This window comes from Haliaeetus albicilla, chromosome 6 (assembly GCF_947461875.1).
Source record: "Haliaeetus albicilla chromosome 6, bHalAlb1.1, whole genome shotgun sequence".
Taxonomy (NCBI): Eukaryota; Metazoa; Chordata; class Aves; order Accipitriformes; family Accipitridae; genus Haliaeetus; species Haliaeetus albicilla.
The window spans coordinates 41,250,861-41,278,776 of record NC_091488.1 but is presented as its reverse complement, the minus strand read 5'-3'; the positions used below and the strand labels follow the sequence as shown (position 1 = coordinate 41,278,776).

The 27,916-nt window shown below is 45.1% G+C and overlaps 2 protein-coding genes across 3 annotated transcripts in view; both read right to left on the bottom strand.

Annotated features, from left to right (window-relative positions):
* Positions 1-3,039: 3,039 nt before the first annotated feature.
* On the bottom strand, positions 3,040-10,686 carry ZDHHC23 (zinc finger DHHC-type palmitoyltransferase 23). 2 transcript variants are annotated; one of them, XM_069785778.1, is made up of 4 exons: positions 10,574-10,686; positions 9,563-10,264; positions 8,644-8,811; positions 3,040-7,793 (listed from the first exon to the last, which is right to left on the bottom strand). In XM_069785778.1, the coding sequence occupies exons 1-4, from the start codon at positions 10,678-10,680 to the stop codon at positions 7,526-7,528; spliced, it is 1,245 nt and encodes a 414-aa protein (XP_069641879.1). In that variant the 5' UTR covers positions 10,681-10,686; the 3' UTR covers positions 3,040-7,525. The 2 variants fall into 2 exon arrangements, with proteins under 2 accessions (XP_069641879.1, XP_069641881.1); XM_069785780.1 differs by having other exon boundaries at positions 3,040-7,549.
* A 1,360-nt stretch (positions 10,687-12,046) lies between these two features.
* The window catches only part of GRAMD1C (GRAM domain containing 1C), a 54,228-nt gene continuing 38,358 nt past the window's right edge, over positions 12,047-27,916 (bottom strand). Inside the window, 9 exon segments of the mRNA XM_069785777.1 lie at positions 12,047-12,269; positions 13,898-14,003; positions 14,856-14,966; positions 15,475-15,532; positions 17,182-17,361; positions 18,079-18,182; positions 19,863-20,005; positions 21,132-21,250; positions 22,011-22,157. Of these exon segments, the coding sequence (XP_069641878.1) occupies positions 12,192-12,269; positions 13,898-14,003; positions 14,856-14,966; positions 15,475-15,532; positions 17,182-17,361; positions 18,079-18,182; positions 19,863-20,005; positions 21,132-21,250; positions 22,011-22,157 (1,046 nt within the window). The 3' untranslated portion in view covers positions 12,047-12,191.

The following is a 27,916-nucleotide window of genomic DNA, read 5'->3' as shown; positions in this document are numbered from 1 at the left end:
AGAGCTCACAGGGATGTGGTCAGAGAGCCTGCCTGCCCACATGAGCCACGCTGTTGAGCAGACCCTCGGCGCAGGTCTGAAGACAACTGTCACTCCCAGGTTACCTCCCACAGCCATCCTCTACAACACGAGAACATTCACCATCTCCCAAAGGCTGACTACAGCCCTGACCACCAGCAGGTCAGATGAGCGCATTATCCAAGCGCAGGGAGCTGAAGGTGCCTGCGTGGAGTGTGGGCGAGTACAGACCATCTGGCTGCATTAAAAGGCAGATTGTGAGAGGAAGTGACAAACTGAGAGAGGGCTGAGTAACTTGTCTTGCGGGGAGAACAGGCACTGCAGAAGGGTAGAGTCTTTTGCAGAGGACTGAGCCAAAGAGACAGGGAGGAGCAGAGCTGGGGGCTGAGCTACCAAACTCATGCCCCAGTGCAGCGAGCAGCCACACTTGGTGCTGATAGCAGCAAGCTGTGGGAGCACAGCAATCCACTTTCTTATAGTATGCTCTCCCCTTGGAAACCTCTCCCATGTAGTGCCTGACGAGCTCCTGAACACCTCTGAACCAGCCCTTATGCTCCCATGTTACTGCTGGCCTTTTCCTAAGCTGACTTCCTCCTTACCGGGGCTTGGCAACGAACACAGCAGGGAAAGTCTCCAGCCCACCCTCCGTCTGGATTCACGGCATAAGGAAGACAGTGACCCAGAGGATGAAAGGTGAGGACATCCTTTCTCAGCTAAAGAGACAGTAGCATTACAGCCAGCCAGAGACAGGACACACTGCAGCTGTAAGGGGAGTAGCAGGAGCATGGAGCAGTAGAGTGGATGAGCCCACATGCAGCCTGGTCTTGACCGTAGCAACAGGCTGAGCAGACATTGCATCTACATCTCTCACAGCTAAAAGGGTGCCCCAAACCACTGGCTACTCAGGGGTGCACATCCAGTTTACTGAACTGCAGATTCTTTCCCCAGCAATGCCACACTTGCACATTTTGTCCTCGAGGCCCACAGCTCCCACTCACCCCAGTGCCCACTCACCATCCACGAAAATAATGCTGCTTATGTGGAGCATAACTCCCCACAAAGAACTTGAAAGTACAGGCAACACTTTCAAAACTGGCCTTTGTCTCCAATCCTCTCAGCTTCTATTCTTTGAAATAGCTTCTATTCTTTGAAAAAGATTCTCCTGGTAAGATGCATTTTGGCTGCACAGTTCCAGCAGCAAGAAGCGAAAACAAGATCCAGGAGGAGCTGTGCTTTGATGCCCCTTTGCCCTTGCCTACTGCTAATTCAATGCTAGCATGGAGCTGAAGCCTCAGCTGGATCCAGCTGAGGGATAGGGGTGATGTTCAGGGATCAGGCGCATTCATACTGAGAACACGGTCTGAATCAAAGGGGAGATGAGAAGCCCCTTGACTTTCCCATTCAATCCACACCTGGCTGAAACAACTCGTACGTCCTTGGCAGAAGCAAGGCTGTGCCCAATGATGCTGTTGAGAGACTGCACAGGACACCCCTAAAATCCCTGGCATGATGTTAGTGTTTTGCGAATTAAAGCTCCAGCAAACATTTCCCAGCAGGAGGGTGACACACAAGAGAGCTTGTTAGACCGAGGAAACAGCTTCAGCCTGCAGCTGTGCCAGAGCATCCCTCCTGCTCCAGCACTTGGTTAGATGCAGATGTCAATGCCTTAATGCTGGTCATCAGCCCACACTCTCACAGCTTAGGCACACTCCTGCCTGTCAGCTCCTTGCTTTTCTTAGCAGGAGAGGGAGGTGGCTGCACAGCCAGACTTTCCTTCTCCTGTGCAGGGAGGGGGGCAGGATTTTCACTTTGGTACAACAGCAAATGCAGAACCCTGAAGTAATTGCAAACTGCCCTTCTCCCCAACACCTGCCCTCCCGAGTTCTTACATGCTTTCCCACAGAAATACCTTCTCCTCAGTAAATCCATACACCAGTCTCTTCAAAGTCTCCCAGGCCCAGCTCAAAGTGGATTTGAAACAGACCCTGAAGTATTAAACAATTTCCTCTGCTCCCCCCAGGCAAACAAGACTGTAGCTGGGGACAGTAGTTAGCCTGGGAAAGATCCATGAACCACTGCAGTCTGATCCACAGCTCACATCTTTGCAGACACCAGCCACAGTAGCACACCTCGACCTTCCCCAGCACATGAGCTACCACTCCAGACATGCTCCTGCTGTGCAGGGGCAACATGGCAAGCCACATCGGGGAAAAAAATAAAAGCTGGGGAGACACAGTAGTCTCATGTGTCCCCATCATCAGCACTGGGGTTAATGAAGCTGGTGGCTGCCAGGCTGTCGGAAGTCTGACACCCTTCTACGCATACCTCTCTCACCTAACTACAAACCTGGTTCATTGCTAGTGCAAGGTCCTTGTTGTCAGCGAGCGCAAAGTAATCTTCAAAGAGAAATAGCTGAACAGCAGACAGAAGTGCCATCCAGGCAAATCAAAGCAGAGCTCTGGGAACAATCAAAGGCACCTGTGATTCTACTCATTAGAAGTCATCTTGCCTTTCAGCAGATGTCCCAAGATACCAATAGAATCAAAGGCTACATTTCTTCCCACTATCTGCACAGAGAATATCCACGTCATTTCCAAACATGGCTTAGAAGGTTTAAAGTAAGAGAGTGTTCCTTTTGCGGGTTCTGGATGTATTGTGTGGGCAGGTGTAGGAGGGAAAGCAAGACACTGGACAAACAGGCTAGGAACCTGATCAGATACCAATAATGGATTGCTCATGGGATGCAAGATCCTGGTTCAAATCCCCACTGCAAGGGAATATCCCTGGTTTCCAGGGTGATGAGAACTGCCAGCAAGTCTCTGTTTCATCCCAACACCAACAAAACCAAAGGTCAACTTTTGCAGAACTGGAAGAAAACTTGTTTCCCAGCTTCTCCTTAGCCTGTTGCTCCCTTATTCCCAAGTCCAGCTCACAGCTAAATAGCCATGAGATGACGGCAGCTTCTGGTCGTTTGACCTGGCTGAGCATGTTGGCATAAATCAACAGGCCACTCCACAGATCATTTCTAATTATTTATTTTGATTCATAATTGCACCCATTTGGAAACACTGAATACAATAAAAATGGACACAAACACACACACACACACACCCCCCAGTCCTTTCAACAAAGCTCACAAATGTGTTTCACAAAGTTTCTTCCGAAAGCTCAGGGTGAAAAAAAAACCAACAAAACAAAACCACCCCACTCTCCAAGGTAGACAGTTCTTCCAAAGCCCATCATTCTTCACATTATCATTAGAGGAGTTCCATAAATACAAGATTTTGGGAGGCTGAATTCCCGCATTTCAGAAAGAACCTCACCTGTCCGCAGAAAGATTTTTGCTGTACAAACATCCTGATAGTGGAAGAAAATCCTAGGAAACTGTAGAGTTCTTCACTGAAAGCAATACAGGAAAACACATCCATAATCACACACGCTTCCTGCCCTTATGAGGCAATATACATTCATATAGAAGGAAAAAACCAAGCACATTATTAAGACATTAGGCAGTGAGGCAGTATCCATTTTATCTTCAAAAGAAATTTTACAGCAAATGGTTTCATTAAGACACTTGAAAACAACCTACTTCGAAGAAAAAAAAAAAAGCACCATCATAGCGGGAAGGCTGAAATGTGATTAGGAGTCACAAGCAGTGCCAACTTGGGCTCACCAGTGACTTTTGTCATTTGAGGACAAGTTAAATGGAGAAACAGTCGATGTGGGGATCTGTGACTTGCCTACAAAAAAGCATGATGTAAGAAGATACAGTTAGAGAGTGCCAAGCCACCATTTACAGGGTGTATCTAATGGTGCACAGTTCTTAGTATAGTCACCAAACAGTAGGGTGCTGGCATTTGGACACGGAGGGTTTAACACTACAACAGCAGCAACATCAGAACCCTGGCCCCTTAAGAGTTGCCCTGGTCTGCAGAAGTCTACAATACTTGTGAAACAACAAATGACTCTTAAGAGGTCATGGTTAAAGCAGGAAAAACTAATTTCCAAGTCTGAGCAGAGAACCATCAAGGCTAGCTATTACCAAAATCCTTCCCTGCTTCTGGCCAGCTCGAGGTCCTCTCTTCTTACACAGGGAAAACTTTTCAGGGCCAGCAGGGTACTACTGTCTTCTGCAGGTGAGACACTGGTCCTTGCCTCAAGGCCACACACACATGACTTAAGTCACCTGTCAAATGCAGCGTGCTCCCACTGCTCCAACACCCAGACAGCACGGATCTAGGCAGCTACTAACACAGTGAGCCTGAGGACTGACTCTTTATGCCTAGGTTTTAAAGTTTTTCTACCAGCATAGCCAATAACAAGCTCAGCAAGAAAATACTCAGAAGAGAAATTGTCCTTTAGTGCACAAGAGATCACAACAGTCTGCCCTTGCTATAAGTGCAAAAGGAGCGTTACCCTTCAAGGACTGCTTGCTAATTCTCAGGGCTATTAAAATGAGAGCTCCAAAGCATGCATCTGAAGCTCGCGACTCTTCCGCCCTTTTAGATACCTTTTAGATATCCTGTTACTTTATGCTTCCCATCTCCCAAGGCATTCACAAGGTAAATCCTCTCAGGAAGAAGCCAGGACAGTAAACATAAGCCACATCCTTAAAGAAAAGGTCATTACTATGGAGATTACAGCCACCCGAACTGCCTATTCACTGGGGAATCAGCACTGCACACTCCTCAAAAGAAAAAACACCCTTGCAACCCTTTCAGTCTCCTGAATGGTTCCATTTCCCTCTGGAGTGAGTGCCAAAATAAATTTTATGTTAGCACTTTACCCCCACTATATTGGAGTAGGCATGACCAAGGTATAGATGGAATGGTTACATTAGTCCAGGGTCCTTTGCTCCTAATCTGCACTCCAAAGTCCACACTGCCTGGGAGAACACCACTGAGAGTGTCTCGGTGTAAGCAGTTCAAATGAAGTCTCCCATGCCAGAGCTCACTAAGAGACAGGGGTCAAGACTACACTGACAGACAGGCTGCAAAGTAGTAACCAGTCTCTGCGTGTGGGAGAAAGCGAGCACAACAGGGTCAGGCACTGCCAGGGAAATGATCTGCGATCTGCTCAGCTTTCTCCCCACCGGGAGTAGCAGGACTCTGAGAAACAGCTTATCTCAAACCCGTAAACACTCCCAGAGCTCGTTCAGCTCACAGGCGCACGATTGATTTCTGTACATGAAACTCATAGAGGGGTTGGCTACCTCCACTGCAGGGGTTCATTTAGCCCAGGAGGTCATTCTGCCTTAATCTTCCCAAACGCCAGCAGGATGAGATCTGAGAAGATCACAAACCCGCTAGCCCACAGCATCCTTGTCTCCAGGGTTGCCAAGCTCCAATTCATCTCAGCAGGCACCACAAAATGCATATGTGCCATGGAAACATTTACAGACAACTCATGTGGAGGCAAGGTCTTTGTGTGAATTTAAACTCCTAGGGTCAGGCTATAAGCTCCAAACACTTGGGTCATAAAGGAACAGTTAGCACAGTCCAGCTGGGTGCCTTTTTCTTCACGTTAGGGCAAGGGAAGTGGTCAGAAACCTCTTAGCATGTTCAGTGAGAGACAGGAAGCAAGAGAGGTGTTGTTCCCTTTACCTCCTTATAAAGGATTGCTCACTGGATGAAAAAGGGTAAGAGGAAATAAAGGACACCCAGTAAGTCAGTAACTCTTTCTGCACAGCCACGTTCCAAGTGCACCTGCTCCCAATTATCTGCTGGTTATAGAAAGTTCCACTTGAGGAAATCAAACAGTGCAAAGAGGGACATGGTCTTCACCTTAAACTGGGTCACGTAATCAGGAGCACACACACCAAATATGGCAGGGATCTCAAGGGACACCCCCAACCCTGCTACCTTTTGGCACCACGCACCATCCATCCGTTCTTCAGAGATAATGCACAGCAGCGCACAGTGAATTTGCATCACTCAGCCAACATCTGCCAGCTGCCTGCCCACACAAGTGAAGTCATGTCCATGCTGCACACACCATCTAAAAACATCAGTAGCTAGGACAAAGCTCTTTACTCTGCTTCTGCATCTTAGGCCCAACCCATAACTCTTGTGCCATGGTCCCAGGCTTTCCCAGCCAGACCTTTCCTATTTCTGCAGGGCTAACAACATACACAAAGGGTTTAAAACAAAAAAAACAAGAAAAAAAATCCCACCCACAAAACCCACAAAACCTACAAACCATCACCACCAAAACCTTGTGATTTCAGCTGAAGTCTGGATAATATGACAGTTGCAGGCTGATGAGGAACAAGTAGCATTCTTGCAGAACACATTTAACACATTCATTCACCTGCCAGTGCAGGTCATCTACCCCAAAACCACACAGCTCCAACACATCCTCTCCCTACATACGCAGAGTCTGAACTGTTCCTTGACTTCCTGGCTTGAGAAAACAGATCTACAGTCAGGCAGCTCCACAGTGACTGGATTGAGAGGAGACAGGATTGCTATGTTATTAGCAACACAACCGACCAAGATGCTACCTACCAAAAAAGCTGTTAGCAGAATTGCCTACTGTTCCACAGACTCCCTTCTCCCACAGAGGGAGAGACAAAGGTAGTTTCCATAAAGCTACAGTAACACCAGACAGCACTCTTGTTTTCCCCTCAGAGTCCACTGTTACATGTTGCTTCAAAACATCTCCTTCTTACTTGGTATATTTACCTGTCTCATGCCACAATCCATAATCAGAGCAGAAACACTTCGAGGGAGATGAGCCAAGCCTTCAAACCAACACAGACCCAGCCTGCAGAAAGAACGACGAGATCGAAGATGACAGCGTCTTCTCACCCAGTCAGACAGATGGGGATGTACTAACAACCGTAGGGGTCAAGACGTGATGGGATTTTACAAAGCCCTACAGGAATGTTGCTCACAAAGGCACTTAATACAAGCATGTATACAGCTGGATGGAATAGAAGATAGAGAAAAAATAAATAAATGCACCAGAGAGGAGGGAGCTGCTCAGTGACTGCCTAGACAGTCTCTTTTAGCCAAACAGCCTGGCTTCTACAGTGGTCCATCTGTTACCTGTATCAAAAGTCCACCTTCCTGACATCTCTGGAATGTCGCACGTAGGTACAAGCCATGGATTCCTTAACCTTTGCAGGTACGAGTGCACGCTCTGAAGTCCAGCCGCAGGTTCCTCTTGATGCCAGGGTTCGCACGTAACAAAAACTCAAGTTCTCAAAACCTTGTGCTCTTCTTCCTGTTGAGCTGAGCTGCACAAAGTTTCCCACAATGGAAAAAGGCAGCAGGCTCCTTCTTTCCGGGTTTGTGCATATGGCTTACCGCTTTCTGCATCCTATTGCTGGCTGACAGCACACGAAGAACCATTCTGCCTGGGAAAGCCTCTGATGTTGTCAGTCACGGGACAGGCAGCCCAAACACCGACCACGAAGGAAAGGTGTGGGAGAAGGGAGTTCTAGTGGAAGGGACCATTCCCCTGCTAAAGAAAGTCAGTCAACATCATCTGCAGAAAGAGGGTGTCACACGATGTCTTCAGCAGAGCGCTGTGGAGGAGAAGACCCTAGGCTCAAGAAATGGCCCCAGTTGCATAGGAAACCCCTGTTATACTGGCCAGTGTCTATCACTAACCCACCCAGGAGCCTGCGCCCAGTGTTGTCCCGCAGAGCCAGCCGAGCTTCCCTCTCGGTCACGTTGTAGCTGATGTTCAACAGCTGGATAAGGAGGATGTATCCCATGCCAGCTGTTACAATGGCACAGTACCACACACAGGTGAACGACAGAGCAGAGCTGGCAGCAGGGAAAAAGATGGGAAGGAAGCCATTTAGTTTTGGAGCAGCTGCTTTAGAGTGACTTTCCCTGGTAATCACTACCCTTTCAAATCCCTGTCTACATCTGCCACAGTGATCTCAGTTTGGTGCTTTCATCAGATAATCCTTAAAGGCTTTCTCAAAATTAAAGCTTCAGGGCTTACTTAATGAGAGCTTTTAGAGCTACCAGAGCTACTCTTGCACATTGCTATCACGCTACCTAGCTCTTTACTCTTACTGTTGTAAAGGCACTCGGTCTTTATTTAAGGACGCGATGATGCTCACACTAGATAGATCACGAAATGGAGTACAGAAGAAGGTGGAGTCGCTTGTGCTAGTGTACTCTGCCCATCAATGGTAGCGCCAGTCTCCGAACTCACGTCTAACACTTTTTGCCACCCTTCCTGCCAGACAAGGCATATTAAGGCTGTCTGTTCTGAGCACATAACTCAGAGGACCAGTCACTAGATAAACAGTGAGGGATGAGAGGGAGAGACAGCACGCAGATTCCAGATTGTCAGGCCATTACCTGCATCTGGAGGCAAATATATTTAAGGTGTATCTATATAGGACACAATAAATAAGGACTTCAGATCCCAGCTCCTCCAACAACTTTTTCCAAATAAATGGTGAGCTCTCTCTGAGTCTCAGACTCCCCACCTTAGCAAAAGCAGTAATGCATCCCTGCTTTCCACAGCTTTTTAGGGAGCACTTTTTGGTCAGGTTTGACAGCCAACAGCACTGGCCTAGAGCACAGAATGAGGAACACGAGCTAAGCTGCCTGACCAAGCCCATTCCCACCCCAGCTCTCTCCCAGACAGATGTCTCACCTGTAGTCGGAATAGGCCCCGGGGCAGTAGAACAATGCCACAAACGGAGTTCGTCCCCTACAGATGGTGTGCAAGGTCAACGTAATCCCATATACAGAGGTAAGCATGAAGAAGGAGAGTGCAAGGATGAATGCTTGGTGGTTCTGCTCCCCTACACAGCTGTTAATCCTCCAAAAGGAAAGAAGAGATTACTTTACTTAAAGAAAAAAAAAAAAAAAAGACACAGGTTTTTCTTTCCTCTTCCCTCCCCCAGCTGTCAGAGAACCTCATTTCCAAGGTGCTTCTATACAACACAGGCTAAGAACTTTGAAACACGTTCAGAGAAGCTTTATAGCTTTTTATGGAAAGGTTAGAGGCACAAGTCAGTAGACCAGTAGGGTAACGGTGGTAGATCGCTTGCCTCAAACTTTTAGCAAGTGTAGTATCCTTTGCTGAGACAGATCTATACCCTACTGCTCCTTGGTTTCAGTACTGCATGCACACAAGCACCTTTGGGTTCCCTTGCCCCAGGAAAGCACTACTGCAAGTTAACTGAAGGATTGCTAGTGCTCCACAGACCAAATTTAAAAAAAAAAACAAAAAAACAAACAAAAAACCAAACCAACCCCCCCCCCCAGACCCCCCAATCAAAACCAACAAAAAAAATAAAACCCCCAGATGAAAGCCAATAAAGAACCAAAGGCAATTCTGAAGTGTGCTGTAAAAGTTACCAGCTATCAGGTCAACCCACTTACAGTAAAGTTTAAATTGTTCTTTACAACGGCAAGTACAAATTTACTGTTTTAAAGAAAGCCACCAGGTCTTGCACATAACAAAAGCAACCCCATTTGACAGAGTCTGTAAAAAAAGAAGCTCACTTAAAAAGGGGCAGGGTGGGGGCAGAGAGAACAGACATTAGCCTCAGCAGCGCAAAACCTACCAGACACAGTGATGGTCCAGTCTCCTTACACACCTGCCGCAAAGCCGGCAGTGCCCTGCTCGGGCTGGTCTGACCAGCTGGCATTTAGCGCACCAGTCCTTTTTCACACCTTCTGGCTCCCCAGCTGACATCCTGGAATAGCCTTTGGCCTCTCCGTTCACAGCACGGCCGCTGGCAGTTCCTGACATGGTGACGCCACGGAGCCCGTTGGAGCTCCCTCTAACACTCTTGTTGGGCAAACCCTGGTGCAATGACTTCTCGTTGCTTGCCGGGATGGGAAGGTAGCCAGGGTCTTTCTTGGCTCGAGACAGGGCCGCAAGCATGAGAATTAACCCGCAGGTGAGGGCGACCACTTGGGAATAGCCCACGTGGCCTCGAGGAACCACCTCCTGGAGAAAGACATAGTACATGTAGCCCAAGGAGAAGAGCCCCAGGCTCAAGAAGAAGAGAGTCCGTTCCTTCCTCCTGTGGGTGAGGTAGTAATACCACAGCACCAGCACGGGCAGCGATGTCAGGATGAGGAGACCCAGCAGGAAGTGCAGAGCGGCAACGTGGAGGAAGACGGGCAGCAGGACGAGAGGCGGCACGAGGCTGACGTTGATCTTCACGGCCCCCGCGAACCAAGGGACCCTCACCCGGTCCGCCACGGTGTCCGCAATTCTTTCCAGAGTTCCCGGGGCCAGGGATTTGCACGTCAGCCACCTGTTAGGGGGGAAAGCGCGGACGCCCGGCTAGCAGGCGGGCAGCCCAAGGCCCTTCCCCTGCCTCGTCCCGCTCCTGCGGCCGGTACCGGGGCGGCCCCCCCGCCCGCCTCCCTTCCCCCGTCCCTCTCTCTGCCGTCGAGTTTCCCGAGAACCGGCGCGCAGCTCCCCTCCCCTCAGGGCGGCAGCCCCGCGGGGGGCACCCGTGAGGCGAGGGGGGACGGACACCCACAGCCGCCCCCGTCCCCCGTCCCCGCCGCCGGGAGGGGGGGTCTCGCGGCCGGTCAGGCGGGGGTGCCGGAGCCGTTACCTCTCGCAGCCCTCGTCCAGGTCCTCGCAGTCGCAGCAGCACGCCGCCAGGTGGTTCCTCCGGCCCCTCCGGTCCACGTACTCGCAGCAGCAGAGGGGCTCCTCCATCGCCGCCCGCCCGCCCTCAGCCTCAGCCGCCGCCGGGCCGGGGACGCGTCCCTCACGGCAGCGGCGCCGCGGCAGCCGCCCGGCCCCGCCCCCGCCGCCAGCCGCAGGTGCCTCGCGCCCGCCACCGCCTCCTCCACAGCGGCCCCGCCCCCTTCGGCGGAGCCCGGCCGCCATTGGCCGCCCGCGCCCCGAGCGTCTCCCGAACGCGGAGGTGTGCGGGGGGGGGGGTGAGGGGACACCCCCCCCCCCCACCCGCCCCGGGCCCATCCACCTGACGGCGGAATGGCCCAATGCCTGCCCGGCGGGGGCGGAGCTGGCCGTGACGCGGCGGTACCTGGCTTAAAGGGCCAGCGCAACAGGTGGCGGCCGCGGGGGCACCGCGGGGTCCCGCCGCCCCCCGCTCCCGCGGCTGGGGAGAGGCGCCGAGCCAGCCCCGTCTCCCCTCCGCGGACGGGGGAAACCAAGAGTGATCAGCTTTGCCGTTCCCCGGGGCTGGACACGCATGGCTGGAAAAGTTTCCCCACCCGGCACAGCCCCCGCGCATGTTTAAGTGTTGCCCGTGGAGGGTTTGGTCCCAGAACACGGCTTTTTGGGACTCAAGCGCCCACGCACACACCCCCTCGCCTACCCCGGGCTGCAAGCCAGGGGAGCATCACTGCAAGGATTTGCACCGCTGCGAGACGGGCTGAGCACCACAGCAGCCAGCACTGCCCCGCAGCCACCGATGTTGCCGTTTCCCCTCGCTTTTTAATTTTTATTTTCATCTTCCTTCTCTCAGCCTGTCTCGAAAAAGCTTGAAGCCAGAAGAAAAGGTGTTTCATCATCAGTGGGCACACCGTGCTAAAGAACTAAAGAGCAGCCCTCGACGGAGGGAAAATACCGAGGGCTGAAATTTTTTTTTTCTGGGAAAGCTAGAAACATATGGCAGAAGGCAGACTGCCAAAGCTCACAATATGCAAGAGATTTAGCAAAGACGTATCAAGCGCTTTCCAGTTTAGTTAATTAATCTTAAAAATATTAATCCCTAAAGATGGTGACTTGTTTTACAAGGTCCCCATGGCTAAAAAAAGCATATAAAGATTCTGTGACTGCGAAACCACAACTTGTTCTTTTTCCTCCAAAACACTCTTCGCTGTCGGTCATTTTTTAAGATGACATGAAAAGCTGCAATTTCATTAAAGACAAGTCCAGCTCTCCGCTGAGGGTGTCCTCCCCTCCTCCAAAATTTGCAGATCTGTTAACCAGCAGTACAACTGCCCTCGCTCACTCACCGTGGGATGTGAGAGCTCTGCACTGTTTGTAAGCAAGACTCCCCAAGGCTGCCAGGAGGGACAGGTCGCCAGGCTACGGGAACGCAGAACCCAACTTACTTCTTCCAGAAACCTTTATTCCATGCAGCTTTTGAGCCAAATAGTAAAGAGTCCGAAGGTGACAGTTACAATCCCCACCCCACAAGTCCTCACACACGCATCTGTTCTTCCAACATCTTGAACGGAAAGCTGGTGTGGGTATTAACTCTCAGTCTTGCCGCTCTGTGTCCTGTTCAAGTGATCAAAGCTTCTTTGGAGCATGGAAAGGGAAATCTTTAGCTGTGAAGATAAAACCATCATATCCCCCCAATTACTTAGTCTCCTGCATGGGTGAGTGATACCAGGAAAATATTGTCTCCCTCCTCCTTTTCTTTTAAAGATCTCATGCAATTTCCTCCTCCCTGTTTCTATAAACAGTTGCCTTACTGTGCTCTCCTAACAGCTATACTCTGTACAGTTAGTAATTACTAACAGTCCAGCATGATAAAGTCTTAACACCTCGCCAAACAATAGTGCGGAAGGTAAGCCACCCCACTCATTTTTAGTCACAGTTAATGTTCATAGCAAATATTCTAAGGAACATGGCAGCAAAGCATGAATTTTCTTTTAATACCTGGCCCTCCCAGTGCATTTGGGTGCACAAAATGTGTTTAGATTATCGACAACCCTCAGAAAACACACGGTAACAGGCACTAAGATGTGTCATGACTTCCAGACAAAAGTGTTATTTGGGATGAAAAAGGTGGTTGAATTCTTTCTCTCTCTTTTTTTTTTTTTTTAACACTCTGTGTGTTCAAAAAGCAGTTTAACACTTCAGAATTAGGAATTATTTAGGTAGTAAGCAGAGACAATGAAAAGGGCATGGAAACAAGGAAATTCATTTCTACAGTGAAATTTCCAGCACTCAGAAGCTTTTTTTCAAGCTGTGATCAAAATGGTTAATAGATTAATAGCAATTTTGTGTGCAGAGACACCTCTGAACAAGGAGTATAAAAAATGGCTTCTTTTTCTACCCTCCTTTAGTGCGTGGGAGAACACAGAGCAAACTGGTGATGGATAGAGGTACATGTGAACTCCCCCACAGCTTTCTTAATCTAATAATTTCTTCTGTCACATTTTAAGATTTAATAAAAGAACTTAAAATCAGAACATTCATAGGTTATAAGTAAAAAACAAAAAGTATGAATTTACTGTCCTTCACTTACTGAGTTGAAATTTCAGCCTAGGGGTTTACCGATATTGGACTTCAGAATCAGAGAGAAAACAACATTCAACAACTTCATTTTTTTATATAGCATTTGTAGTATGTAAGAGCCTGAAGTGTAAGTTACTGAGAAGGAAGATTAACTCCATAGCTATGGAGCCTCTCAGAAACATACGGTCTGTAGAATTTACTTGTTTTTCACTGGAGATTAGGTGACCCATTGATACCAAGGCTAAATGAAGCTCTCACCAATATCTAGAAGAGTAGCGGGGAGCAAAAGCCAGGATAAACCAGAATGAAGAAACCCCATAATGAGATGGGCAAATACTTAACATTATGGTTTGAGTCTTCTTAGACAAGAGGATCTGTTTTGAATTAATGCAGTCTTTGCTTTGTCATGATTCAGAACTGCATCAACACATCTCATCAATACAGGTATTTGACAGGTTTAAGAAAATTGACATGAATATTTAATCTTAGTCAAAAAAAAAAAACAAACCAAAAAACCAATTCTCAACCCAAAACATCACAAACATGAGTGTTGCCCATGTACCAAATTCAAGCCTAGGACAAAACAGGTCAAGGAGTGATGAAAACTTCAGTTAGCACCAGAAGACATCAAACAAAAGCTATGACAGCATAAGGGAGAAAACTTGAGTTGCTGAGAAACAAGAACATCACCAGGAAAGACTGGCAGACCTACCTGCTCAAGCATTTCAATTGAGTCTCTTAAAACTCCCTTCACGTGTTTAACCTGTTCTTTATCATATTGAGGGATCTCCTCTTTTGATACCATTTCTGGTGATACGCTGAAAGAGATTGAGATTACATCAGAAACATGAAACAAGCACCTCCATGGCTTTCTAAAAGCAACTGCTCTCTGTGACCATTGCTCTGCCATTGCTAAAAGCATCCTTTTCCAAAAGCCACATAAAAAGCTGCCTATAGTTGAATTTCAATCCCTGTTGCCTTGAAGATGCTGCCTCAGACCTTTATAGACAACAGCCACAAAGAACAAATGTGCTCGCATTATGTCTGCAATGTAAGTTCTCACACTTCAGAGGGCAAGATCTTTCTTATGAAGAAAGTAACTCTAATCAGTTCTGAGATGATCACTGTGGGAAGTCACCACACCACTTCCATACTCAAGATCAGGTTATGGTTTTTAACATGTTTGCTGATACCATATTCAAGAAAGGAAGCAACATCTGAGCCTCTTCTGTGTGTCTGAATACAAAAGGCACCTGTAATGGAAGTTTGAGGAGGAGAGGAGATTTAGCAGGACGCTCACAGAAAGAGGCTAAAAAGCTAAATGAATCTCTAATGTTACATTTGACATCACGCTGGTTCACACAGGATGAAGTGAACACTTTGGTTCCGTGATCAGCACTATGATATTCACAGAAGATGAGTCACAGCAGGGTGATAAATGCAAGCTAAGGTTAACACTCCCCCAAAAAACAGCTTGTCAAAGGAGAAACTTATTACTGCAAGATGCAGTCAGACATGTCACTGGATATCAGCACAGACCGCAGACAAGCAGCAAGCCCCAACAGCTTTTGAAGACTTACCACCGAGTTTCATTGTTCAAGATTTATTTTAGATCAGATTCTCACATAAGCTGAGGAAGAAAGCAAGCAAAGATTGTGAATTCAACTTACTTCAAAGAGCTTTCTTCCTGAAGTTGGACATGATAGAGGGACTGAGCTGCATGCTCTATCTTTGACAGTTTGAGAAAGAGTGTTACATTCAGCAAGACCAAAACCAGCAAACTGCAGGGAGAGGAGAACAAAAATCAAGTCCTGTAACAATTTCAGTTGCAATGCTACAGAAACAAGATCTGGGCTAAAAACAGCTAAGAAAAGAGAATCCTTCTGGGAGAAATAAAAGGTATGGGGCAGCACTACACTGAAAATAAAGATCTATCCAAAAAATTCTTAGCAGTTAGCATTAAGCTGTGTAATAGCAACCAATAGGAACGACAACAGTGTCTCCTCTTGGAACTTTTAAAACTAGGAATGAGTATGTTCTAGACTTTTTTTTGTAGGATCAGACCTAAGTAAAACTGCAAGGTAGACTAGTTTGGCAAGTCAGTATTTTCATTCCGTGTGTCACTTAAGTCAATCCATTCCCCTCCTATACCCAAGTGCCCCATTCAAATTCGGTTAGGATCTATCATGCTACGTCCAATGTTAACATGCAAGTAAGGTACAGACAAATACAGATAAAGACCAAGATGAGCTTGAGTCAAGCTACATTTTAACGCAAGTGAGTACTTACAAGACACTCATTACTACAATGATGGTAGTGGTCCGACTTACAGCATCTCTTTTCCTTCCTATAGGGCATGGAAGAAAAGGAGGTTAAAAAGTACTGAAGAACATTCCTAAAGGATGCCTGCAGATACATGTCAGTGCCCAGCATTTCATACAGAATAGCTCAACAGCTTCTGATGGAAAAAAAAAAAATAACAGATCATGTGGTTGCACCAAGGCATTTTTGCAGTCATCTTAGACAAGTCAGCTGGACAGTTGGGCTCTTCCATCAGGAGCAGGATTCCCCCTACGCCAGTAGGTTGGGGAGAACACAGTGCTGGGACATGTTCACATTAAACCTAGAGAGCCTGAGAAGGTTACAGTCCATCCATTACTAACACTCATTCAGCACATACGCTGCTAGTCACACACAAGCAGAGACAGGCTGCGAAGTGGCTCTCTTCTGCTTGTTCTCCTGCCCACATTAGTCTTTCTGACAACCAGTGTCAAATCAAGTTCTCTTGTAATTTGTCCCACCCTTATTGGCTTGGTTTATATGTTGGCCCAAAGGCAGCCTTTCGAAAGAGCATCTGCTAGTCATCAGGCAACAGACACTAGTGAGGGAGGGGAAGTACGCATGTCCTTTCCAAACTGAGCAGCAATCACCTACCACTGTGAGCAGGCTGATCTTTAAATATAATTACCTGTTCTCCTAAAATAGTTCCTTACATTCACATTTCCTGCCCTGGACAAAAAGCATACACGAAAGCTGTAGTGTATACTGTGACAGACACACTCACCTCAAAAGGTGGAGGAGCAGCAGCAAAATTAAGTAATCAGGAACTAATCTCAGTTAGGTAAAGAGAGTCCATTACACATGGCTGTTGATTCAAATGTTCTCTCAGTGCTACATTCAGTGTTGTCTCCCCCTTTAGAAAAAGGCACTTGCTCCTATTTCAGTGTTTACAATTCAACTTGTGTCATGAAATCCACCATTCTCTGATACACATTAATGCACAGATGTTCCTCCTGTCTGTAGGTGTAGCTAATATTGTATATGCTAGTGGCCAAGTCTGTCATGTCTAGGAGCAGTGGAACTGCAGGAAATGCTTCAGTGACCCAGAAATTACAGAAGCAGATAGGAGACTCCTTAACATTAAAAACAAACAAACAAACAAACAACCCCAAACCCTCCACACACACCCTGCAAAAACCCCCAAAACAACAACAAGAACAAAAAAAAATACCCCCCCCCCCAAAAAAAAAAGAAAAACCCCAAACCCCCCACACCACCAAAACCCCAAGACGACAGGGCCAAGGTGAGTGACAAAGTCTAATCAACTCATGACTTGGGTGTGCAGTTATTTGAAGAAATAAAGCAATTTTTCAGCAACTTTAAAAAAGTCAGGTTAAGTGTCTTTCTGATCCCATCTTATTTTCAATCCTATGCAGGTACAGTGCAGCATTTTAGGTTTTGGTTGGTTTTTGTTTGTTTGTTTTAAAAACAGAAGCTGAGATTAGGTTTGATTTCATGAGATAATCATCATGAAAGTGACTATGCATGCTCCAAATCTATTTTATGCATGCTTGAACACACTAAAGCATTTGCTATCACACCCATTAGATAAAGACAATGAGAGTAACATACACTCAAGTGTTACTCATGTGCTATTTTAAGAGTTAAGTTTCTTGAACACACCTTTTGGTAAACACTTGATATCAAAAGTCCTACCTATTATGCTGCTCTGGGACTCTACTCCCATGTCACCAGAGGAGTGTTGGGAAGAACGTTTAGGAAGTGATTCTGCCAGACTCCGGTGTAAAGTGCGTCGTCTTCGTCTCAGAGCAACTAATTTTCCAGAGTCTTCTATGGACTGATTAATTGCATATTCCTCCATTAGGAGATCTGATTCTGCAGTGGCATAAAAATAAGGTTACTGAACTTTCAAAAGGAAAGCTGAAAAGCCTAGCGCTGAAGATTTAAAATTGTGAGATATGGAGGGTGGCAGTGAGAGGAATAAGTGCACCTTCTAGTAAATGAACTTAAAGCAGGCAATTGACATAAACTACACCTTGGCCTGTACTACCTGTCCTGTTTGCTAGAGGGCACGTAGTACACTTTTCAGATATGGTGTACACTCAGCCTATGCAGGACTGTTTAATGATATGTTAGACAGCAGTTGGAAGAGCACTTCAAGACACTGTTAGACTGAGACTGGGAATTGTGTTAGACTGCGAGCTTGCAACCGTGGCTGGCCAGGCTGTTAACAGACATAGCCAAGGAGCCTGCCAAGTGCCACTGCTGCTCTTCTCAAACCCACAATCAAGGAAATACTTAAAGATAGGCAAAGGCAGTTGAGAGTAACAGCCTTCCTGCTGCTCCTCATGTTTCCTTCAGAAAGCAATTATGACAAGGTATACAAGAGCTCCTTGTTAGCATTAAGCTACGAGGCTTCTTTTATACCCTGGAATTGGCAGATATATTGATGACAGGAACTTCTGACTCTGAGATTCCTTTGGTGTTGCCTTCTTTTCAAACCATTATTTAAGGAATCAAGTTTGACAGACGTGGAAACATACATAGGAAAGATAGCCTCCTTACTCCAGCACAAAGAAGAAAATGCCTCACCAAGTTGTTTGAAGTTTTCCTGTATTCCTCCCCAGGTATTCTTCTCGATTACGGACTTGACAAGGCCCCAAGGCTGTTTTTTGTACTTCACTTCTGCAGAAACTCTAATAAACAGAATGCAATAGTGAAAGAGTGCTCTTCTAGGTAGCACAGTGATAGCAGAAATCTCTTATCAGAAGCAGGCCTCTAGCATATGTCCATAATCTGAAATATCAAATGGAACTGCCTTGGCATTCTACCTGGGCAGCACTTAACTCTGAAGCAAGGCAAGAGACAGACAGTAGCAAAGACAACATATCTAGCTAAAGCCTCAGGAAATCTGAGTGTCCAAATTATGGGAAACATTTTGAAGTGTTTTCCTTCAGACTCAGGCTAGCAGAGAAATTCTCTCCTCTGAAGTGTTCTCATTTTAACATACATTTAAAACAGGCTTCAGGCTTTCAGATCATAAAGTCCTGCTTTTTACTCTGTATGTGTACACATGATGTATTACGTGGGCACTGCAATGGCAGCAGGTGAAATTCATTATCACCACTCATACACCAAGTGCTCAGATCCTACTCCAAGCAGACAGAAATTAAAATCTGTCTTTCTGTGAGCATGACAGAGAGAAAGTAACATTCCTGCCTTGCCTTCCCCAGGTCAAGCTAATCAATAATGCTTCCAGAATAGAAATTAATTGGAGTAGAATCCTTCAGAGGGCTGCTTTAACAACTGAATGAATCCCATTAATTTTGATTTGTTTAATTCAAGAACACTGACTGTCCTAGAATATACTTTTTTTCAATATTTTCAAATAATCATCAAAATCAATGTAAGCCCACTGTGTTTCTAGTCTAACAAAACAGCAACTTTCAAATAGAGTTTCTGAGCCATTTTAAATGCACTATAATAAAGCCAGCTGTAATACCACTATGCACCTTCTGTTCTATACATGCATGCTCTGTGCACCATATTGAAGCCTAGGTTTTTGCTCTTACCCTATGGCTGCCATGTGTCTCAGATAAAACAAATATAGCTCTCAAAGAGGAAGAATGACTCAAAAAAAAATCATCTAGAAGAGTTGTGCAAGGACCTTTCTTCCCTTCTCCTCCTCCCAGTAGAGAGGGCGTCTTTAGCACTTTTATAGCTGAATAATAAATCCAGGCTTGCTTACCTTTCCTGGGTACTGATGAAGATTGAGTTGAAAGGTCTTACTAAAGACAGCACAAAAACTACCAAGGATTACATAGTCAGAAAGTCACACAAATGCACTGAACATGGAACTTGATCACTTCAGGCATTTTCAACAAATGGGAGAGGAAAGGGAAGTGCCTTCTAAGACTCCCCTATCTAGGTAGAGTTTAATAATGAAGTCTGATTCGCTTGAGTACCTTCCCTGCAAAAGTAGATACGTTCTATCTTCCCTGCACCTTCCTATGAAACCATCCTCCTCTGCAGGCCCTTAGCAAGGATATCCGGGAAACTTTGTAATAAAACATCTCAAGTAGTTCCAATTTATCCCACTAACACAGCTGCACTTGAAAACGCACAACTGGTCAGAACCCAGTTCAGTCTTGGAGATGAGTTCTGTACCTCAGAGTCAGCATAAGAGTTCATTTCTCAGTGAGTTAATGAGATCCAAATACAGCATACATGTGACAAGATAAACCAAGCTTATTTTTCAGAAGAGAGAAACTGACCTTCTCTATGCTATTGGCAGATCTTTTGACAAGCACACTTCATTAACCCATAACATACTTGCCTTGGCTTCTCCCCTCCCACTGTGGACCACTCAGGCTCACCGTAATCGACACTTGTGACTGGATGTGCGGCTGATGCAATATCTGTTCACAGTGTAGAAATAATCATGGTAGGGGACATCATGGGTCAGTACCTCAGCATCCACCTGATAAGACTGACCTTTCTGGCTCTGCTTATGCAGGATCTACCATAAAAAAAAAAATATATTCATGGTACCTGATTTGTTTTACTTTTTTTTTCTCCTTCCAGCCTGAATTCCTTAGGCTAGATCAACCGACTCCAAGTGAACTACAGTAGGGAGAAAGCCTGAACAACCACAGTAAAAACCAGTTCAGAATGGCAAGTGTAGATGAGGTGGGGAAAGAGAAGATGCCTCCCACTAGAGCCAACATAGGCAGCTGCAGTACTTCCCCACTGCCACTTCAAGTACCAGATGCAAGGCTGGCCACTGACTCATGACCACAGCCCTTTTTTGAGACTGACCTATGAGACCTTTCCCAAAGCAGAATTACAGAGTGGTTGAGATTGGAAGGCATCTCTGGTGGTCATTTTGTCCAAGAACACTGCTCAAGAAGGGCCACCTAGAGCTGGTTTCCCAGGACCATGTCCAGATGGCTTTCCCATATCTCCAAGGAAGGAGACGCCACAACCTTTATGGACAACCTGTTCCAGTGGTCTATCACCCTCATAGTGAAAAAGTGTTTTGTGATGTGCAGGGTGAACCATCTGTATTTCAGTTTGTGCCCATCACCTCTGGTCCTGTCACTGGGCACCACTGAAAGGTGTGGCCTTTGGTGGTGAAAGCCTGACTCAGTCTTCTTTGCACCCTCCCTTCAGATACTTACATACATTGTAAGATCCCCCCTGAGCCTTCTCTTCAGGCTGAACAGTCCCAGCTCTCAGCATTTCTCATATGAGATGCTCCAGTCCCTTAATCATCTTAGTGACCCTTCACTGGACTCTTTCTATCTCTCCCTCGCACAGGGGAGCCCAGAAGTGGACACTGAAAGCATTTAATTGCACCTTTTCACCCCCCAATTCATAAGAGACGTTAATACTTTTCCCCACAGACTTTGTAGGAGAAGTTTACAGCCATCTGTAAAGGTAGAAAGCCTCTCTGATTTCATCAGCATTTGCTCACTAATGGTAGGAGGGGCAGCAACCTACCCTTAGAGATGCTACGTTTAAACTGCAGTTCCACATTCAGCTCACTGAACTCTAATCCATGGTCAGATCTCTGACAGACCATAGAGTTGACCTCTCCCTTGCTTTAAAGGGCACTGGACAGACACACACACGCACACAGTTACCTGCTTTTCAGTTGCAGTCGTGAACTTCCCACAAAGTGGATTGTTAATCGTTACAGTGTATGTCAAAGTCCTCAACTGATTGCCACTGGAATCTCTATTCCAAGGGGTTGATACAGCATCTAGATGAGAAATTACACAAAATATCACATGCAGATTACCTAAAAGGCATTTATCTCTGCCCTTTCATATCTTAAGAGTTTAGGAACGGCGGGGGGGGGGAGAACTGATTCCAGATGGTTGTGGGTTTTGCAGGAAAAGGGAAAATTGTAGTTCACTGATGAACAAAGGTGAGGCACTATGTAGCTGAACTTGAGTCTACTGAAAGAGACCTGAGGGTGGGGAGAAGAGTAAGCAATGAAATGAGAATATGTCATTTCCCATCTGCTTAAAGTTGAAGAGATTCACTTAGCATTATCAAATGCTTTTGCCACTTTGCCTTCCAAGCTGACACTGAATAAATACTACCCCTTTTGACTTAATTTTCTGTTCTTATGATCTCGGTGAATAAAATTTACTCATCCAGAAAATTAAAGCCTGTGAGTATCATTTAGGAGGATGCAATGATTTTGCCTGTGTGCCAGCCATACACATTTCACTACCCCACAGAATGCATCAACTTAAAAGCCTTCGCAAAATTCAGGCATTAAGGTGCAGTTTTGTGGTGCACTGAAATGAGGTTTTTACTCTGAAATGTGACTGATCTACAGAAACAACAGGCTAGTTTTAAATACCCTCTCTCACAGTGAAACTTTAACGCTTCAAAATTCTTTTAAAGCAAGGAGAAACTTAAAATTCAACTTAGCCCTATTTAACATTTCTCAGAGGTTGAAATTTTCAGCATAGTTTGCAACACGGACAGAAGGGAGAAGAGTCTATTACCTACTATACTCCTGGAATTGAGAAACCTCTGCATGAAGTGAGAATTAGTGAAGAGGATTTCAAACATCTTGTCTGCAGTGATGTGGAAAACTCTGTTTATAAAAAGTCTCCCATAGAGATCATTCTCAGACACAGTCTCCTTCACTGCTAAGGAAAGGCAGAGAAATCAGGTTAAGAAAAGAACAGTATTATGAAGAAACTTTATAATATTCTAAGCTTCATTACAGCTCAAATCCCTCCCAAGCTTGCATCAGCATTTGTTTCTCACTCTCAGAAACCCAGTAAAGATAGCAGCACATGATTTGGTGGGTAGGTTGTCTTCAGGAGCAAAGTCCAGAATTGATTTTCAACACCCCCAGCCCTCAGCCTGCTATTTCCCTGTGCAAACATAAATCGATAAATCAACATCACAAGGTGCCACCCCTTTAGTTTTGCCTTCAGTATTCTACTAATCCTACAGGAAACATCGGGGAAGACAAAAAGTTAGCATATTCTTCATTAATATGTTTGCCTATTGTACAAAGGACACATGCATAGCAAGCAGGACAGTAAAACCATACTAGCTTTCTTCATACTGGTGGCTAGTTTGAGAATTCTGCTTTTAACATCTGTAATGCTGGTAGTGTCCACAGTCTAAGAGACCAGGTAGACTCCCAAACAGTTCCTCAAACTGTTCCTCCCTCCATACCTATTTATAAGAGGAACACAAGAGGTACCCTGCTCCATTTTGCAGTCCTGAAAAGTGCACCAAGATGCTGGATGCCATCCCCTATTTCAAAACCACCAACAAGCGCCCCAGTAGCACTCTGTAGCTGCAGCACTGACCTTTGCTATTTCTGCTTCTTGTTGGTTGCTGGCATGACTCAGCTTTGTGGTTGTCTCAGCCACTCTTGCAAGAGATAAGGGATGGAATTATAATCCTGGAGGGCAAGCAGTTTCTTCTGCTAACCCCAACTCAATCTGCTTATGCTTTAGAAAAAAGTCCATCCTAAACTGTAATTACCAAAACCAAACAAAAACCCCACCCCCACACATTACTAAAACGAAACAAAAAGCCTGAAAGCAAATCTTGTGGAAGCAAGACAGAAGTCAGGATGCCTAACCTTTCAACTGATGCAAATAAATGCTTAGAGCTAGCAAAGGTCAGTGCCAGCCACCAATGCAAAGGTAGCCTAAATATCAAGCTATAGTTCACAAGCTGCCTATAGGCTAAGGTTACAACACTTAAAACATTACTGCTTGGTAGCAGTCAGTATTGAAAAATGCAAATGCAGCAACTAAACACCACAACAGTCCCCAACAAAATCCAATTCTGACTCTGAACAGACTTCTGCTCTAGTGCTGCTTCTAGTCTGCTAGAAGGTCGCTGTTATACATCTGCCTCCAGAAAAGTTTTCTTTGACTTAGGCAGGCTTCAATGTAGGACCCCAAAAGTGAAGCATGAAGGCCACATTTTTGTGCTTGCACAAGAGATGGACTTCCTTCCCATGCCATGTTCTGCTTATGCAATTTTAAGTCTATACAATTGCAAGGTGGGACAGAAAGCAAGCACACATTTTAAGAGGCCTATTTAATCAGCCAATATGCAGTCATTACAGGCTATAATACAGATTCGGCTGTGCTGAAGCATTCTGTGGGAAGCCAGAAATTCAGCCTGGGTTTTCAGCTTATGTTCGCTATATTTCCTCTCAGAGCTGAACCTAATTCTAGCAAAATGCAGTCCGAGTGAACTGTAAGTTTGACCTCTGCTAACAAGACCTCAACATTACAGACCTCTTTCAGAGTGCGCTCCCCACTTCCTCTCTTCTGCTAAGAGAGGAAACTTTACATAGGGTTGTTGACATCCCCTTTGCCTACTGCACATCAGCTAACATGCATGGAGTCAGGTACCACGTAATTCAAACCTGGTTACTCTGGTTGAGTCTTTCTCAGCTGGACCTTGACATGCCCAAGGAATCTGCTACCACTTAAAAAAAAAAAAAAATACAAAGGCCCAGACACACAATCAAGTCACCATGCATCAGATAAGCTTTGACAGCTATTTGTATATACATCTTAGCAAATGCAAGGTAATACAAGTTACCTTTGCCCCATTGAGGCTTAGCTGAACAATGCAACTTCATGTTCCCCTGAAAGGCCTGAGGACAGATACTATGTTTCTGCTGATGCCAGGTAATTTGGTAAGCCACAGCAACTTACATGCACAAAGCCCATGAGTTATTACCTTAAGGTGCAGATCTTGCTACTGAGATATTTTACTCTTCAAGCATGAAGTCTGTCCTCCTTGTACCAAGTCTTAAGCAAGAGCATCCACGGGTCTATACAAAATTTCCTTTTAGTTGATTTACCTATATAATCTAGTCATGTCTCTACTAACAGTCCATGAAGTGCCAAGTGCATGAAAGTATCTATTGAGAAATATGTTTTTACTTACAACCCCTTTCAGCTCTTGGAACAAACAAACAAAATTCTAACAAATGGTGTTACGACATAAAGCAGTATTTTCAGAAAATCCAAGCTGAAACTGGCTTGATATATTAGGCCCATCAGTCACTTTAGATGCCAGGATTCTAACAGCTATTTTCCAGAAAGCCTGGAAGTCTTTCAGGCAATAGGTCTGGAAGGTGCATGCATGTATGAATGCTACAAATGAATATGCATGTTTGTCTACTGTTTTCTTTTAACTCACAGGTAAACCTACCTGCCTTTTGTTTATCTCCATACTAGAGCAACAAGCATTCTACCTAGGACTGGCTTAGAAATACTGTTTATGAACAAAGCGTTTTGTGCAGGTATCTAGATAGCAGTTTAACTCCTTCACTTTTAATGCTGTTCTAACTGCTCAGCAGTATGCAATTAACCACTAACTCTCTCAGCCTGAATACTTTTATAGATGAATTGGAGCTATTGTCTGATAAGAGAACAGGAGATTATTCTGACTTTAGGTTAGGATCCCTAGGGACCCAAAAGTAAACATATTACCCAGAGTGTCCTGGTTCAGCCTGAAGACAGCAAGTCTGTTCCCTCCCCCACTATTGCCTTGCACTTCATAAGGTCATTTTCATCACTGAAAAGCAAGCTGTGAAATAATGTTTGAATATAATACTATCATGCAGCAGTGATTGCAGAGGTTCGAAAACATCTGAAGTGCAAAAAAAATAAGAGACAAAACTGGAGGGGGGGAAGGAGGGAGGAAAAAAATTGTTCTTAAAATTCCCATTAACAACCAACTGCTTGACGCTAAACACACACCACAAGCAAATTAAGAAAGCTGAACTGATAAGAGCAGAGGCTATCAAACAAATTAATAAGACGGCTGATTTTTCCACTCCACAGAGTTGGGGGAGGATCAGGAGAAAAAAAAAAAGTATATATGCAAATCTTGGCACTGTTGAGGATTTCTATGCTGCGAGGGATGAGGAAAAATTGCACACTGCATGAAGAATATGGAGGTAGGAGCCTTTGACCAGATACACCTGAAATCAAGCCAATAAAACCAGTTCCTAGAGTGAACATGTTCCAGACACCATCTATTTAAAGACTGCATCACCAATATTAAATTAACCATTATCAAAGAGCTCTCCTATACTTTAAAAGACCAAGTACAAAATTAAGTTGGGGAGGTACTAAGTACTGTGACAATGCTAGCTTCTTCCAGTTCACAAGATAAAAAAGACTTATTCCTTTTGCTTTTAGATAACTCAGACATATATCCTCCAAACCCCAAAGCAACAAATAATTGATAGTTATATGTTCAACAGAATAGGTGCTTTTGGTATTTTGATTAAAATGCCAACAAGATAACAGGGCTACTCTTCCTTACATATACTGTATATCCAAAATTTCAAATCTGGGGGGGGGGACGGGAAACCCAACCAAACCAGGGCTGAACTAGTTTCAGTCACCCTGTATTTCATTTTCTGCCCCATATATCCCTATCTGCAAGAAAAGTCAAGCCCATCTCACAGCACTACAGTGCAAGCTGTTATACTCTCCTGCAGATAACATGTTTAAGGTGGTTATTGGTACAGATAGAAAGAATACAAAAAGGCTGTCAAGTTATGCAAGGACATCAGGAATTTATGATGTCCCCATATACAGAAAAGGCTGTTTTCCAATTTCCTGCTTCCCCCTTCTTTCTTTGAAGTATTTTATGCTGCTGAACATTGTCATTGAAAAAAAAACAACAAAAAACAAACCACAAAAACCTACATACAAAAATCAGTTGAGGAAATTCAAAATCTCCTGCCTCTATTATTTTGGAAATACATATTCTGTGCTTGAACTAAAATTTGTTTTCTCACATTTAGAATCAAGACCGCAGATATTAATTTTTAACTTAGCCAAAAGTTTGTCATGGCTCAAGATTTATACTCCAATTTATGAAACCGAACAAAAGCACCAAGACGCAGGTCAATAGGCCAGTGGTACATAGTGAGACACATACCCCCCATCCCCCAAGTAAGCAATGTGAGAATTGCTTAGGGCAAGGGAACTAGTGTTGCTAAGGCTCTGGCATTCCAGCTTTGGGTGTCAGGTGGACCTGGAGTTGGAGAACAACAATCTTGAGCTTGCCCCTCACCTTATTTGCCAGGACACCTCCATGGGCAGCCTGAGTATGAGCCAGAGGACACAAGAGAAATTAATCGCATGGGTAAACCTTTGCCATGTAGGAAAGCTAGTTTCATTTGCATGAAAGAATTCACCTTGTAAGAGCTTAGGGCAAATGCAATAGAAAACAGACAGAAACAGAAGAAAAAAAATTTTAAGCATGGAGAAGGGAATCTGAGAGAAAAGATTCATGTTGTGGGACTAGAAAATCCTGCTCTGAGTAAAAAAAGACTAGTCTTGGGGGAGGGAAAAGAAATAAGAAAAGTAGCATGAAGACAGTTCTCTTTTTATTAAAGAGACATCTCCAGTTTAATATGCTGTATTTACTCAACATCACCCAGGCAGGGAGTATTTACTGCTATCGTTTAGACAAACAGCAGCATGAAAGACAACAGGACTATTCTCAGTCAGTTTCACTGGAGACCTTTGCCATCAAAAATAAAATCCAGAGACAGAAGAGAGATGTGGTACTAAGAGGATAGGAAAACTGCAAGATATCTAAAACATCCGAAGGCCAAAACTTTCTGCTGCTCTAAAAGACACACCTGTGATGGAGTAAATAATTAATTTGTGAAGCTTATTAAGTGTGTAGGAGTATGGCATAAACAGCAGTCTGTTCAAGTAGGTATATTCACAAAAATGGTACCACCTGACATGCATCTGGTTGAATCTGAACTCAAGCAAACACCAAGGCAGTATGGGTGAGCAAAAGAAAGTTAGTTGAATATAAAGTATATCCTCAGGCAACAATCACAACTTGCAGGCAGACAATTCAATCCATGACTTTGAAAGCTTTCCTGGACGCCTCAGTGATCCCAACATAATGACATCTGCAAGCAACTTCAGTTGTCAACTGTGTTTGAAAGGATGAGAGGCAAAGTTTCTCAGCCAGATTAAGAACTGCCCTCAATTAACTGAACTGTTCTATTCCTGCCAACAGGTGATAAAAGTAAGTTATCTCTTTGCATATGAAAGAAGTAATTCAGTTGCTACTAAGCACACTGCTATTGTTGAGATTTTCTGTCTTTCATTTGCACACCACCATACACCTTTGGAACCAATCCAGGTTGTGCACAATTTACAGAATCCAAGATGGAGATATTTAACACAACATCCACCACAATTTCAGTGAGCTGTTTGAACAGCTACAGCCCTTTGGCACGGTAAGTGAAAAGCTCACCCTAGAGAGCAAGAACTTGTCAGGGGCTACTGTGGGACCACAGAACAAGCACCCACAGACCTCAGCAGAAGTCTCACTGCCACCCAGCCCGGGTAGAAGGCACTCTCTGGCCTTA